Source organism: Ranitomeya variabilis, chromosome 2 (genome assembly GCF_051348905.1).
Source record: "Ranitomeya variabilis isolate aRanVar5 chromosome 2, aRanVar5.hap1, whole genome shotgun sequence".
NCBI classification, from domain to species: domain Eukaryota; kingdom Metazoa; phylum Chordata; class Amphibia; order Anura; family Dendrobatidae; genus Ranitomeya; species Ranitomeya variabilis.
This window is the reverse complement of record NC_135233.1, coordinates 205,594,303-205,609,839: the sequence shown is the minus strand read 5'-3', so window position 1 is coordinate 205,609,839 and position 15,537 is coordinate 205,594,303. Positions and strand designations below refer to the sequence as shown.

Genomic DNA, 15,537 nt, shown 5'->3' with positions numbered 1-15,537 from the left:
GCCTATCTATTGTATACAGATATTACTGTAATCTCATGGCTTCTTATACCATTGGCCCCAGGATGTTGAGATGTCATTGCTTTCTCTTCCTGTACATGCCTGTAATTCTATAGTAAGGGACAAGACCCAGTGACTGGACTGACAGGAAAGTCCCCGGACTCTGAGGACCGCCTGTTACTGCCGGGACTGAGGACACGGAGGGAGACCTGCAGACTGCAGGAGTCGGGATGATGCTGCACCGCGGACTTGTGCCTTGTTCACACACCGTGCGCCAAAACGCGAATAATAACAATCCTGCAGACACCTGCGGACATGGCTAGAGATCATGGCTAGAGATCATGGCTAGAGATCATGGCTAGAGATCGCCGGGAGGGAGCCCAGTGTGAGGGGCGATCTGATCGCTAGAACTTCCCTCCGTCCTCCACAGACCGCACAACTAAAGAGGGAAGAGGAGACCCCAGATCTGCCCGACCATCCGGCGACACCTGAAGACAGTAGTCCAGTACACAGCTCCACAGAAACACTGGCATTAACCCCTTCCTGGTGGCACGTCCGCTCCCAATACTGCGCTGAGGGACAGACACGGATCACTGTCCTAAGAGGAGGGGAAGTGATCAGCAGCAGACCAGGTGTAAGTGGTGAGCGCTGTATATGCGGGGGATGCTCCACAGAGGGCCTCAACAGCGGCCGCCAATGTGTGTGTATATGTATGTATATCAATGTGTGTGTATTTGTATTGCTCATATTGTAATTTCAGGAGTTGATTTTCAATTATAATTCTTTTCTGCATCAATCGAATTTCTGGGTCATTCAACAAATTATAGGCACAACCCTTCTCAATAAAATAGTATAGACATATTTGTTTCATCTATCTATTATCTATCTATCTATTACCTATCTATCATCTATTATCTATCTGTTATCTAAGTATCTATCTATTATCTATCTATTATCTATCTATATATTATCTATCATCTATCTATTATCTATATATCTATTATCGATTATCTATCTATTATCTATCTATTTATTATCTATCTATCTATTATGTATCTCTCATCTGTTATCTATATAATATCTATCTATCATCTAATATCTATCTATAATCTATCTATTATTTATCTATTATCTATTATCTATCTATTATCTATCTATCTATCTATCTATTATATATCTATCATCTATTATATATCTATTATATATGTATTATCTATCTATCATCTATTATCTATCTATTATCTATCATCTATCTATCTATTATCTATCTATCTATCATCTATCTATCTATTATTTATCTATCATCTTTCTAGTATCTATCATCTATCTATCATCTATCTATCTATCTATATATCTATCATCTATTATCTGTCTATCTATCATCTATCTATCAATCTATCTATTATCTGTCTATTATCTATCTATCAATCATCTATCTATATATCTATTATCTATCTATCTATCTATCTATTATCTATCTATCAATCTATTATCTATCTATCAATCTATCTATATATTATCTATCTATCTATTATCTATCTATTATCTATCTATTATCTATCTATCTATTATCTATCTAGCTGTCATCAATTCTCAATCTGTAAAATTAATTATAGAACAGATGTAAATCTACATTTTTCCTATGTACAGTTTACAAGTGAATAGTATTACAAATACTATTAATGATTTACTGCAAGTTCAAAGATATATAAAAAGAAAAAATTACATCGTTTTCCCACATAAACTAAAACTCGCCATGCTTTACTGTAGAGTAGTCAATAAAAGAGTTACAGGGATAGATGTTTAGATAAGAAAGAAAGAAAGAAAGAAAGAAACTTGATAGAAATTAAAATTAAATCGTGTAAGAAGGATTGATGATAGTTAAATAAGATTGATTATATAGTCAGATAAATATGACTTACAAATAAATGTATATATTTAGGAAATCAATACATGGAATAATAGATAGATAATAGATAGGTAGATAATAGATAGATTATAGATAATAGATAGATAGATAGATAGATAGATAGATATAGATAGATAGCTAATGAATAGATAGATAATAGATAGATAAACAGACAGATAGATAGATAGATAATAGATAGATAATAGATAGGTAGATAATAGATAGATTATAGATAATAGATAGATAGATAGATAGATAGATAGATAGATATAGATAGATAGCTAATGAATAGATAGATAATAGATAGGTAAACAGACAGATAGATAGATAGATAATAGATAGATGACAGATAGATAGATAGATAGATAGATAATAGATAGATAGATAGATAGATAGATAGATAGATAGATAGATAATAGATAGATAGATAGATAGATAATAGATAGATAGATAGATAGATAGATAGATAATAGATAGATAGATAGATAATAGATAGATAGATAGATGATGGATAGATAGATAATAGATAGATAGATAGATAGATAGATAATAGATAGATAGATGATTGGTTACAGATGTGTCCCCCTGTATTTAGCTGTGTATACTAGTCAGTCACACCTCCTGACTGTCATGTCCCCGTCTCCCCAGGTCCCCTCACCTACCAGTGATACATCAGCACTGTGTACTGTCTCTGGTTAGATGTGTCAGGTGTGCTTACCATGATGTGGGGGGTCCTGGTGTCCAGACTTGTGGCTGCTCCCCTGGGGTCCTGCTTATGGTGAGACATCACCTTCCACAGGATATGGCCAGTAAACCAGTAGATGCCACCAAGTTCCCCTTATATTCCCTGCAGCCCATACACAGAAGCTCCAAACAACAAATAAGAACTTTCCAGGAGGCATTTAAACCATTTCCAACAAAAGCTGTGTCTCTTTAATGAAGCAATTTGAATCTAGATTGATTTTTTTTTTGCTGCACTTAACCCATGCCTCTTGAGGTAATCGTTTCGTTCCCATGTAATCCAAGGCAGAGGAGAAAAAAACCCACAAACTACCTGCAATTAGAAATTGCACAAAATGCCCAGGATAAGAGGCAGCAAGTGTCAATTTCAGCTGTCAATCAGGCAATCCATCAGGCCACCCAAAGAATTGCAAATTTCATTTTTTTTTAATGGTTGTAATTAAAAATCGATTTTTTTTCTCTTTACGCACAAAAAAAGATACATTTGGGTAAATGATCTGTACTTTGATTTATTTTATTTTTTTTACAATAAACCTGGGACTAGAGTGAACTCAGCCAATGAAATAGTATATGAGCAAATGGTGGAGAATTGCCCCAGAGAGCGCTATAATGAAGCCACCATCTGCCCGGGGACACCGCACACATCCAAGCTCACCTTTCCTGCAGAGTCTCCTTCAGGGTCCAAGCTGGTCCCCTCTGATTGAGGGGTGACATTTTCATTTTTCCAATACATGGAGAGAAAGAAAAGCAAATCAGCAATGATGATAATGTCCAAAAAATGGTAAAAATCCTCCCAGTGTTCAGGATCTGGTGCAGAAAGGATGTAGGATTGTAGACCTCATGTCCAAGACTGAGGTGTCTGCCCACAAGAAGAGGAGATGTGGCTGCAAGTGGGAAGTTAGACGAGTCTTCCTTGCACTTTCCTGTTGGATAGAGCTGAGAGGCAGGAAAGGAAGGGAAGGAACATTACAGGCTGGGAGGGAGGTCTGAGAAGTGGCTAAGAACAGCAGCTCTGAGGTCCACCTTCCAGAGGAGAAGACCCAGGAGAACCTGTCAGACATTAATCCTCAGGTGATGGGAACATTTTGGAGTCCTCAGCTGGGAGCACAAGGCTGGTCTTCCTCTAGACTTTATAGGGCACCAGTGATTTGAGGTTTCTTCTCCAGAACATTAAGATCTGCTGCATTCAGCTCTGATTCCTGGACTCCAGTGCCCTCAGGAACATTTGTAGGTGTATTAGCAGCAGAATATTAGTCTTCCAGAGGAGTTTACCACTATTAAATCACTTACAGACCTCCAGCTTCATTTAGAGGACACCACAGAGGACACCTGATCCATTCATCACAATGATGCAGACTTGACTTTATTCCCCTCCTCCCCCTGATTTCTCACATGATCCCCCCAACTGCTCCATGTACTGAACATATCCCCCTGCTGAAATAATCATTGGATATTATACTGTGCATGTGCTTCATGTTTCACTGTTATGTATCTATTTATGTCAATATATATATATACTGACTCCTGACCGCAGCAATCTGTCCTTACCTGGAGCGCCGTTCCGGACGCTGTATAGTATAAGCGGGAGCCATTCACTCTGAGGGTCACAACACAAATAGACTGATACCCCTTGAGAAAGGCAAGCATATGCCGAAACGTCGGGGATATTCATATAAGTCTACAATTGTGATCATTTTCCTTTTTTTTGAGACATCCTGCTGTCTGCTGAATTGAGACATAATTAATTAATAAAAATTAACGGTTGAAGATATATGGTGTGCCGGAGTTATCTATAACATATATATATATATATATATATATATATATATATATATATATATAAAGGATAGGCGTGTATATATGTACATATATATATTATATATATAGAATAGCTGTGTGCATATATAAATGAATATATGTATTCTTATTGCATTCGAATTTATGGGTACTCGTGAGTGATATAATTATTTACATTACACATCCTATGAGTTTGTTTTTTAAATAATATATAGTTATATCAGATATTAACTATATTACTACTTACAGTTATATGAAAAAGTTTGGGCACCCCTTTTAATCTTAAGCTTAATGTTTTATAAAAAAATTTTTTTTTGCAACAGCTATTTCAGTTTCATATATCTAATAACTGTTGGACTCAGTAATGTTTCTGCCTTGAAATGAGGTTTATTGTACTAACAGAAAATGTGCAATCTGCATTCAAACAAAATTTGACAGGTGCATAAGTATGGGCACCCTTATAATTTTCTTGTTTTAAATACTCCTACCTACTTTTTACTGACTTACTAAGGCCGGTTTCACACGTCAGTGGCTCCGGTACGTGAGGTGACAGTTTCCTCACGTACCGGAGACACTGACACATGTAGACCCATAAAAATCAATGCATCTGTGCAGATGTCATTGATTTTTTGCGGACCGTGTCTCCGTGTGCCAAACACGGAGACATGTCAGTGTTCGTGGGAGCGCACGTATTCACATTAAAGTCAATGGGTCCGTGTAAAACACGGACCACACACGGACGGTCTCCGTGTGCAGTCCCTGTGGCGTGCAGGATACAGCGCTACAGTAAGCGCTGTCCCCCCCACATGGTGCTGAAGCCGCGATTCATATCTTCTGTGCAGCAGCGTTTGCTGCATAGAAGATATGAATAATAGTGTTTAAATGAAAGATCTATGGGTCCGCCGCCCCCCCACCCCCTGTGCGCCCCCCCCGCTGTTCAGAAAATACTCACCCGCTCCCACGTTGGCTGCCGCTGCTTCCTCTCTGCCCCGCGCCTTCTACTGTATGCGGTCACGTGGGGCCGCTCATTTACAATCATGAATAGTCGGCTCCGCCCCTATGGGAGGTGGAGCCGCCTATTCATGACTGTAAATGAGCGGCCCCACGTGACCGCATACAGTGGAAGCCGCGGCCAGACCAGGAAGGAGTGACAGCCAACGAGGGACACGGGTGAGTATTTTCTGAACAGCGGGGGGGGGGCGCACAGGGGGTGGGGGGGCGGCGGACACATAGATCTTTCATTTAAACACTATTATTCATATCTTCTATGCAGCAAACGCTGCTGCACAGAAGATATGAATCGCGGCTTCAGCACGATGCAGGGGACAGCGCTAAACTTTAGCGCTGTCTCCTGCACGCTCCGTGTGGTACCCACTCGCCACACGGGTGGCACACGTGTGCCGCACGTATGGCCTACGTGAGCTCACGGGCACACGGACACGGATAACTCCGGTACCGATTTTTTCCGGTACCGGAATTATCTGGACGTGTGGGACAGCCCTAAAGCACTTTTTTTTTGGTTTTGTAACCTCATTGAGCTTTGAACTTCATAGCCAGGTGTATGCAATCATGAGAAAAGCTACTTAAAGTGGCCACTTGCAAGTTGTTCTCCTGTTTGAATCTCCTCTGAAGAATGGCATCATGTGCTCATCAAAACAACTGTCAAATGATCTGAAAACAAAGATTATTCAACATAGTTGTTCAGGGGAAGGATACAAAAAGCTGTCTCAGAGATTGAACCTGTCAATTTCCACTGTGAGGAACATGGTAAGGAAATGGAAGAACACAGGTACAGTTCTTGTTAAGGCCAGAAGTGGCAGGCCAAGAAATACATCAGAAAGGCAGAGAAGAAGAATGGTGAGATCAGTCAAGGACAATCCTCAGACCACCTCCAGAGAGCTGCAGCATCAACTTGCTGCAGATGGTGTCACTGTGCATCGGTCAACTACACAATGCACTTTGCACAAGGAGAAGCTGTATGGGAGAGTGATGCAAAAGAAGCCGTTTCTGCAAGCATGCCACAAACAGAGTCGGCTGAGGTATGCAAAAGCACGTTTGGAGAAGCCAATTTCTTTTTGGAACAAGGTCCTGTGGACTGATGAAACCAAAATTGAGTTGTTTGGTCATACAAAAAGGCGTTATGCATGGCGGCAAAAAAACACAGCATTCCAAGAAAAACACTTGCTACCCACAGTAAAATTTGGTGGAGGTTCCATCATGCTTTGGGGCTGTGTGGCCAATGCCGGCACCGGGAATCTTGTTAAAGTTGAGGGACGCATGGATTCCTCTCAGTATCAGTAGATTCTTGACAATAATGTTCATGAATCAGTGACAAAGTTGAAGTTACGCAAGGGATGGATCTTTCAGCAAGACAATGATCCAAAACACAGCTCCAAATCTACTCAGGCATTCATGCAGAGGAACAATTACACTATTCTGGAATGGCCATCCCAGTCCCCAGACCTGAATATCATTGAACATCTGTGGGATCATTTAAAGAGGGCTGTCCATGCTCGGCGACCATCAAACTTAACTGAACTGGAATTGTTTTGTAAAGAGGAATGGTCAAAAATACCTTCATCCAGGATCCAGGAACTCATTAAAAGCTACAGGAAGCGACTAGAGGCTGTTATTTTTGCAAAAGGAGGATCTACTAAATATTAATGTCACTTTTCTGGTGAGGTGCCCATACTTATGCACCTGTCAAATTTTGTTTGAATGCAGATTGCACATTTTCTGTTAGTACAATAAACCTCATTTCAAGGCAGAAACATTACTGTGTCCAACAGTTATTAGATATATGAAACTGAAATAGCTGTTGCAAAAAAAAACAATTTTTATAAAACATTAAGCTTAAGATTAATAGGGGTGCCCAAACTTTTTCATATAACTGTATGTAGAATAATATGCTTAGGATACACACACATGTATAGATGGATAGATGTGTGTGTATATATATATATATATATATATATATATATATATATATATATATATATATATTACAGATGCTTCTCACTAAATTAGAGTATCATTAAAAATTTAATATTTTAAGTTCTTCAATACAAACAATGAAACTCATATGTTATACAGAATCATTGCAGAGTGATCTACTTCAAGTGTTTAATTCTGTTAATGTTGATGATTACGGCTTACAGCCAATGAAAACAAAAAAAAAGTCATTATCTAAGTAAATTAGAATAGACTCCCTGACAGAAGTTATGTCGCTTACCCATGTTATGTAAATAAAAGCTTATAACCTGACGTTAAATTCATCCATTTGTTGTATAAATTATTCTTTTGAAAGCTGAAACCCTCCAAAATGTGGTTTAGGTTAAGAAAATAAATTGGCATCATTGCAGAAATATTGATCAGTTAATGGACACAGAATGGTCAGATTTTGGCAAGACAAAAGTTTTGTCGCTCACAGAAAATAATGTGATATTCAAACAAATAACTAACTTAAAATACAAATATATGTTGCATAACATTGGTAAATGAAGTTGTGGTGCTATTAGAGTCATATTTAATATTTTGTGTGACTTCCATGAGCTTGATGGACTGCATCCATGCGGTTCAACAATGAATCATACAATTTATTAATGAAGTCTTCAGGAATAGCAAAGAATGCAGTCTTACATGCCTCCCAGAGTTCATCTAGATTCTCTGGTTCTGTCTTCCAAGCTTCCTCTTTCATCCAACCCCAAACATGCTCAATGATATTCATGTCTGGTGACTGGGATGGCTGTTATGATCTGGTGGCCTAGGAGTAGCATTGGACGTACTCTGGAGAAGGTGGTATCTGTACTGACCGCGGACCCTGAACTTAACACCGCAACTAGAAGTAGCCGTGGGATGTACCTACTGATCCTAGACACCTCGACACAGCCGGAGGACTAATTAACCCTATAGATAGAAAAGGGAAAACTATCTCGCCTCAGAGAAAATTCCCAAAGGATAGGCAGCCCCCCACAAATATTGACTGTGAGAGGAGAGGAAAAAACATACACAGGCTGAAAACAGGATTTAGCAAAGGAGGCCAATCTAGCTAAATAGGAAAGATAGGACAGAGAACTATGTGGTCAGTATTAAAATACTAGGAAATATCCACCACAGAAAATACAAAAAACTCCACATCTAACTAAAGACATGGAGGGTATATCTGCCTCTCCAGAGATTCCAGCTTGACTGCATAAATCCTTACACAGATTAAGCTGGACAAGAAAAAACATGAAATGCACTGAACAATGAGGTCCACAAAATGTGGGCTGCAAAACAAGCAGAACTTATCTTGGTGAAAAGACCAGGAAGCAGGAGAAACCATGAAGGGATGTGAATCCTCCAGAAACAATGGACAACTGGCACTGACTAAAGGGTGAGGCCAGACTAAATAGCCCAGTCCAGAGTGGACACACCTGATAACTGCTGTGAAGAACAGACAGCAGCGCTACCACTTATAACCACCGGAGGGAGCCCAAGAACAGAATTCACAACAGTACCCCCACCTTGAGGAGGGGTCACCGAACCTTCACCAGAGCCCCCAGGCCGATCAGGACGAGCCAAATGGAAGGCACGAACCAAATCGCCAGCATGAACATCAGAGGCAACAACCCAAGAATTATCCTCCTGGCCATAACCCTTCCACTTGACAAGATACTGAAGCCTCCGCCTTGAAAAACAAGAATACAAGATCTTCTCAACAACATACTCCAACTCCCCATCAATCAACACCGGGGCAGGAGGATCAACAGAGGGAACGACGGGTACCACATATTTCCGCAACAAAGATCTATGAAAAACATTGTGGATGGAAAAAGAGGCTGGAAGGGCCAAAGGAAAAGAAACTGGATTGATAATCTCAGAAATCCTATAAGGACCAATAAACCGAGGCTTGAACTTAGGGAAGAAACCTTCATAGGAACATGACGGGAAGACAACCAGACCAAATCCCCAACCCGAAGCCGGGAACCCACACGCCGCCGACGGTTAGCAAAACGCTGAGCCTCCACCTGAGACAAGACCAAATTGTCCACAACATGAGCCCAAATTTGCTGCAACCTGTCAACCACAGAGTCCACCCCAGGACAATCAGAAGGCTCAACCTGCCCTGAAGAAAAACGAGGATGAAACCCAGAATTACAAAAAAAAGGTGAAACCAAGGTAGCAGAACTAGCCCGATTATTAAGGGCAATCTCGGCCAATGGCAAGAAAGCCACCCAATCATCCTGATCGGCAGACACAAAGCATCTCAAATAAGTTTCCAAAGTCTGGTTAGTTCGCTCGGTTTGGCCATTTGTCTGAGGATGAAATGCAGAAGAAAAAGACAAATCAATGCCCAGCCTAGCACAAAAGGCCTGCCAAAACCTGGAAACAAACTGGGAACTTCTATCGGACACAATATTCTCCGGAATGCCATGCAAACGAACCACATGCTGAAAAAACAACGGAACCAACTCAGAAGAGGAAGGCAATTTAGGCAAAGGTACCAAATGAACCATCTTAGAAAACCGGTCACAAACCACCCAGATAACCGACATCCTCTGGGAAACCGGAAGATCCGAAATAAAATCCATAGAAATATGCGTCCAAGGCCTCTCAGGGACTGGCAAAGGTAAAAGCAACCCACTGGTGCGTGAGCAGCAAGGTTTGGCCCGCGCACAAGTCCCACAGGACTGCACAAAGGAACGCACATCCCGTGACAAAGAAGGCCACCAAAATGACCTACCAACCAAATCTCTGGTACCAAAAATCCCAGGATGGCCAGCCAACACAGAACAGTGAACCTCAGAAATCACTTTGCTAGTCCATCTATCAGGAACAAACAGTTTCCCCACTGGACAGCGGTCAGGTTTATCAGCCTGAAATTCCTGAAGAACCCGTCGTAAATCAGGGGAGATGGCAGAAAGAATCACCCCCTCCTTCAGAATGCCGACCGGCTCAAGGACCCCAGGGGAATCAGGCAAAAAACTCCTAGAGAGGGCATCAGCCTTAACATTCTTAGAACCCGGAAGATACGAGACAACAAAATCAAAACGGGAGAAAAACAGGGACCATCGGGCCTGTCTAGGATTCAGCCGTTTGGCAGACTCGATGTAAATCAGATTCTTATGATCGGTCAAGACCACAATACGGTGCTTAGCCCCCTCAAGCCAATGTCGCCACTCCTCAAATGCCCACTTCATAGCCAACAACTCACGATTACCGACATCATAATTGCGTTCCGCAGGCGAAAACTTTCGAGAGAAGAAGGCACACGGTTTAATCAAGGAACCATCAGAATTCCTCTGAGACAAAACGGCCCCTGCCCCAATCTCAGAAGCGTCAACCTCAACCTGAAAAGGAAGAGAAACATCCGGCTGACGCAACACAGGGGCAGAAGTAAATCGGCGTTTAAGCTCCTGAAAGGCAGAAACGGCCGCAGAGGACCAATTCGTCACATCAGCGCCTTTCTTCGTCAAATTGGTCAGGGGTTTAACCACACTGGAGAAGTTGGCAATGAAACGGCGATAAAAATTAGCAAAGCCCAAAAATTTCTGAAGGCTCTTCACGGATGTGGGCTGGATCCAATCATGAATGGCCTGAACCTTAACCGGATCCATTTCTATAGATGAGGGAGAAAAAATGAAGCCCAAAAAAGAAACCTTCTGTACTCCAAAGAGGCACTTAGACCCCTTCACAAACAAGGCATTATCACGAAGGATCTGAAATACCATCCTGACTTGTTTCACATGAGACTCCCAATCATCCGAAAAAATCAAAATATCATCCAAATATACAATCATGAATTTATCAAGATAATTCCGAAATATATCATGCATGAAGGACTGAAACACAGATGGAGCATTAGAGAGTCCGAATGGCATCACAAGATATTCAAAATGGCCCTCGGGCGTATTGAACGCAGTTTTCCATTCGTCGCCCTGCTTAATACGAACAAGATTATATGCCCCTCGAAGGTCAATCTTAGTAAACCAACTAGCACCCTTAATCCTGGCAAACAAATCAGAGAGCAAAGGCAAAGGGTATTGGAATTTGACCGTGATCTTATTCAAGAAGCGATAATCAATACAGGGTCTCAAGGAGCCATCCTTCTTGGCAACAAAAAAGAAACCCGTTCCCAATGGAGAAGAAGATGGCCGAATATGCCCCTTCTCCAAAGACTCCTTAACATAACTCCACATGGCGGCATGTTCTGGCACAGACAGGTTGAAAAGTCGGCCCTTAGGGAACTTACAGCCTGTAATCAAGTCAATAGCACAATCACAGTCCCTATGCGGCGGAAGGGAACTGGACTTGGGCTCATCAAAAACATCCTGGAAATCTGACAAAAACTCAGGAACTTCAGAAGAGGGGGAGGAGGAAATTGACATCAAAGAAACGTCATCATGAACCCCCTGACAACCCCAACTAGTCACAGACATAGATTTCCAATCCAACACCGGATTATGCACCTGTAACCATGGAAACCCCAGCACAATAGCATCATGCAGATTATGCAACACCAGAAAACGACAATCTTCCTGATGGGCTGGCACCATGCACATGGTTAACTGTGTCCAAAACTGAGGTTTATTTTTAGCCAATGGTGTAGCATCAATGCCCCTCAAAGGGATAGGACTCTGCAAAGGCTGTAAGGGAAACCCACAACGTCTGGCAAATTCTAAGTCCATTAAATTTAAAGCGGCGCCTGAATCCACAAATGCCATGACAGAAAATGACGATAATGAGCAGATCAGGGTCACAGATAACAGAAATTTAGGTTGTACAGTACTGATGGTAACAGAACTAGCGATTCTCTTGACACGCTTAGGGCAATCAGAAATAACATGAGCAGAATCGCCGCAGTAAAAACACAACCTATTCTGACGTCTGAATCCTTGTCGTTCAGCTCTAGACACAATCCTATCACATTGCATAGGCTCAGGACTCCGCTCGGACGACAATGCCATAGTGTGCACAACTCTGCGCTCACGCAAGCGCCGATCAATTTGAATGGCCAGAGACATAAAACCACTCAAACCAGCAGGCGTGGGGAACACCACCATAACATCTTTAACGGATTCAGAAAGACCCTTTCTGAAAATTGCCGCCAAAGCATCCTCATTCCATTTAGTCAACACAGATCATTTTCTAAATTTCTGGCAATATGATTCTGCCGCTTCTTGACCCTGACACAGGGCCAACAAGGTTTTCTCAGCATGCTCTACAGAGTTAGGTTCATCATACAATAACCCAAGCGCCTGAAAAAAGGTGTCTACATTAAGCAACGCCGGATTCCCAGGTTCCAGGGCAAATGCCCAGAGATATGACAATTTTAACCTGCTGGATGGGATCACCAGAGAAACGGGGCTTCAGAGCAAAAAACAGTTTACAGTTATTTTTAAAGCTCAGAAATTTAGACCTGTCCCCAAAAAACAGATCAGGAGTTGGAATTCTAGGCTCTAAAACCGGAGTCTGAACGATATAATCAGAAATACCCTGTACTCTAGCAGCAAGTTGATCCACACGAGAAGCAAGTCCCTGAACATCCATGTCAGCGCCAAACTCCTGAACCACCCAGAGGTAAAGCGGGAAAAAAAAACACAACAGAGTACAGAAAAAAATGGCTCAGCACTTTCTTTCCCTTCTTCTGAGATGCGGTTAACTCATTGTTGGCCAGTTGTACTGTTATGATCTGGTGGCCTATTAGTAGCATTAGACGTACTCTGGAGAAGGTGGTATCTGTACTGACCGCGGACCCTGAACTTAACACTGCAACTAGAAGTAGCCGTGGGATGTACCTACTGATCCTAGACACCTCGACACAGCCGGAGGACTAATTAACCCTATAGATAGAAAAGGGAAAACTATCTCGCCTCAGAGAAAATTCCCAAAGGATAGGCAGCCCCCCACAAATATTGACTGTGAGAGGAGAGGAAAAAACATACACAGGCTGAAAACAGGATTTAGCAAAGGAGGCCAATCTAGCTAAATAGGAAAGATAGGACAGAGAACTATGCGGTCAGTATTAAAATACTAGGAAATATCCACCACAGAAAATACAAAAAACTCCACATCTAACTAAAGACATGGAGGGTATATCTGCCTCTCCAGAGATTCCAGCTTGACTGCATAAATCCTTACACAGATTAAGCTGGACAAGAAAAAACATGAAATGCACTGAACAAAGAGGCCCACAAAATGTGGGCTGCAAAACAAGCAGAACTTATCTTGGTGAAAAGACCAGGAAGCAGGAGAAACCATGAAGGGATGTGAATCCTCCAGAAACAATGGACAACTGGCACTGACTAAAGGGTGAGGCCAGACTAAATAGCCCAGTCCAGAGTGGACACACCTGATAACTGCTGTGAAGAACAGACAGCAGCGCTACCACTTATAACCACCGGAGGGAGCCCAAGAACAGAATTCACAACAGATGGCCAGTCCTTGAGCACCTTGATCTTTTTTGCCTGGAGGAACTTTGTTGTAGAGATGGATGTATGAGATGGAGCACCATCCTGCTGCAGAATTTGACCCCTTTTATGATTTGGAATATAAGAGGTAGCTAATAATTCTTGATATTTTAGGCTATTGATATTGCCTTCCACCTTGCAAATGTTTCACACACCCACATACTGAATGTGACTCCAGACCATGATCTTTCCACCACCAAATTTAACTGTTTTCTGGGTGTATTTTGGATCCATACGTGCTCCAGTTGGTCTCCTGCAGTATTTGCGGCAGCTGTGGTGTAATTCTACTGAAGATTCAGCAGAGAAATCCACCTTCTGCCACTTTTCTAGCGTCCTTCTGTTTAGTAGGCTGTGGGACTTCGCAAATGCCACACGGTTTTTTATTTGCCTTTTGTTTAGTGCTGGCCTCTGGGCACTGATTCGACCATGGAGGCCATTTCGAGACAGAATGCTACAAACTGTTCTAGCTGACACAGGGACTTGAGGTGACCAGGCCTGTTGAAGCTCTGCTGCAGTGGAAGAGGGATTTACTTTGGATTTTCTAACCAACAAACGTTCCTCCTGAGCAATTGTCTTACGGGGTCTGCCGGACCTGGGCTTGTCAAACACATCTCCAGTCTCTTCAAATCTTTTTTTAATTCTTTGTACTTGACGCTGAGACACATTAAAGGTGCCAGCCACCTCTGCAGTGGATCTGGTCTTCAGCCTCTTGATAATCCAGGCTTTGGTCACAGGGTGGATTTTTGGCATGTTGTCAGAGTTCAAGTTGCAGTTCAAGTGAAGGTCTGGGGTTCAGAGTTTCTTTTTATACACACACACTAATTAACCGATCATTTACTGAGCACAGGTAAGGATGTAAACTAGGATTGGGTGCATTATATGACCAGGCGACAAAACTTTTGTCTTGCCAAAATCTGACAATTCTGTGGCCATTAACTGATCAATATTTCTGAATTGATGCCAATTTATTTTCTTAACTTAAACCACATTTCAGAGGGTTTCAGCTTTCAAAAGAATAGTTTATACAACCAATGGATGAATTTAACGTCAGGTTATAAGCTTTTATTTACATAACATGGATAAGCGACATATCTTCTGTCAGGGAGTGTATACTAGGTTACCCATTATAGGACACTATATACTGAGTTTCCCCAATATAGGACACTATATACTGGATTACACCAATATAGGAAACTATATACTGGGTTACCCCAATATAGCACACTATACATACTGGGTTACACATCATAGGACACTATGTACTGGGTTACCCACTATAGGACAATATATACTGGGTCATCCACAATAGAACACTGCATTTTGGGTTACCCACCACAGGACACTATATACTGGGTTACCCACCACAGGACACTACATTCTGGGTTACCCACTATGGGTCACTAAATACTGTGCTACCCGCTACAGGACATTATTTACTGTGTCACCCACTATAGGACTCTATATACTGGGTTACCCACTATAGGACACTATATACTGGGTTACCAACTACAGGACACTATTTACTGGGCCATCCACTATTGGTCACTGTATTTTGGGTTACCCTGTACAGGACACTATATAATGAGTTACCCATTATAAGACACTATGAACTGGGTTATCAACTATAGGACACTATATATT

General features: G+C 41.6%; 1 protein-coding gene across 4 annotated transcripts in view; it reads right to left on the bottom strand.

Moving 5' to 3' along the window:
- LHX6 (LIM homeobox 6) overlaps nucleotides 1-3,554 on the bottom strand; it is a 246,813-nt gene extending 243,259 nt beyond the window's left edge. For 2 of the 4 annotated variants that reach the window (XM_077292348.1, XM_077292350.1), the window contains exon 1: nucleotides 3,303-3,554. In XM_077292348.1, the coding sequence (XP_077148463.1) occupies nucleotides 3,303-3,380 (78 nt within the window). In that variant the 5' untranslated portion in view covers nucleotides 3,381-3,554. Of the gene's footprint in view, nucleotides 1-2,624; nucleotides 3,257-3,302 lie in introns of those variants that run through there. The other 2 variants (XM_077292352.1, XM_077292349.1) reach the window with 2 other exon arrangements.
- Nucleotides 3,555-15,537: the final 11,983 nt, after the last annotated feature.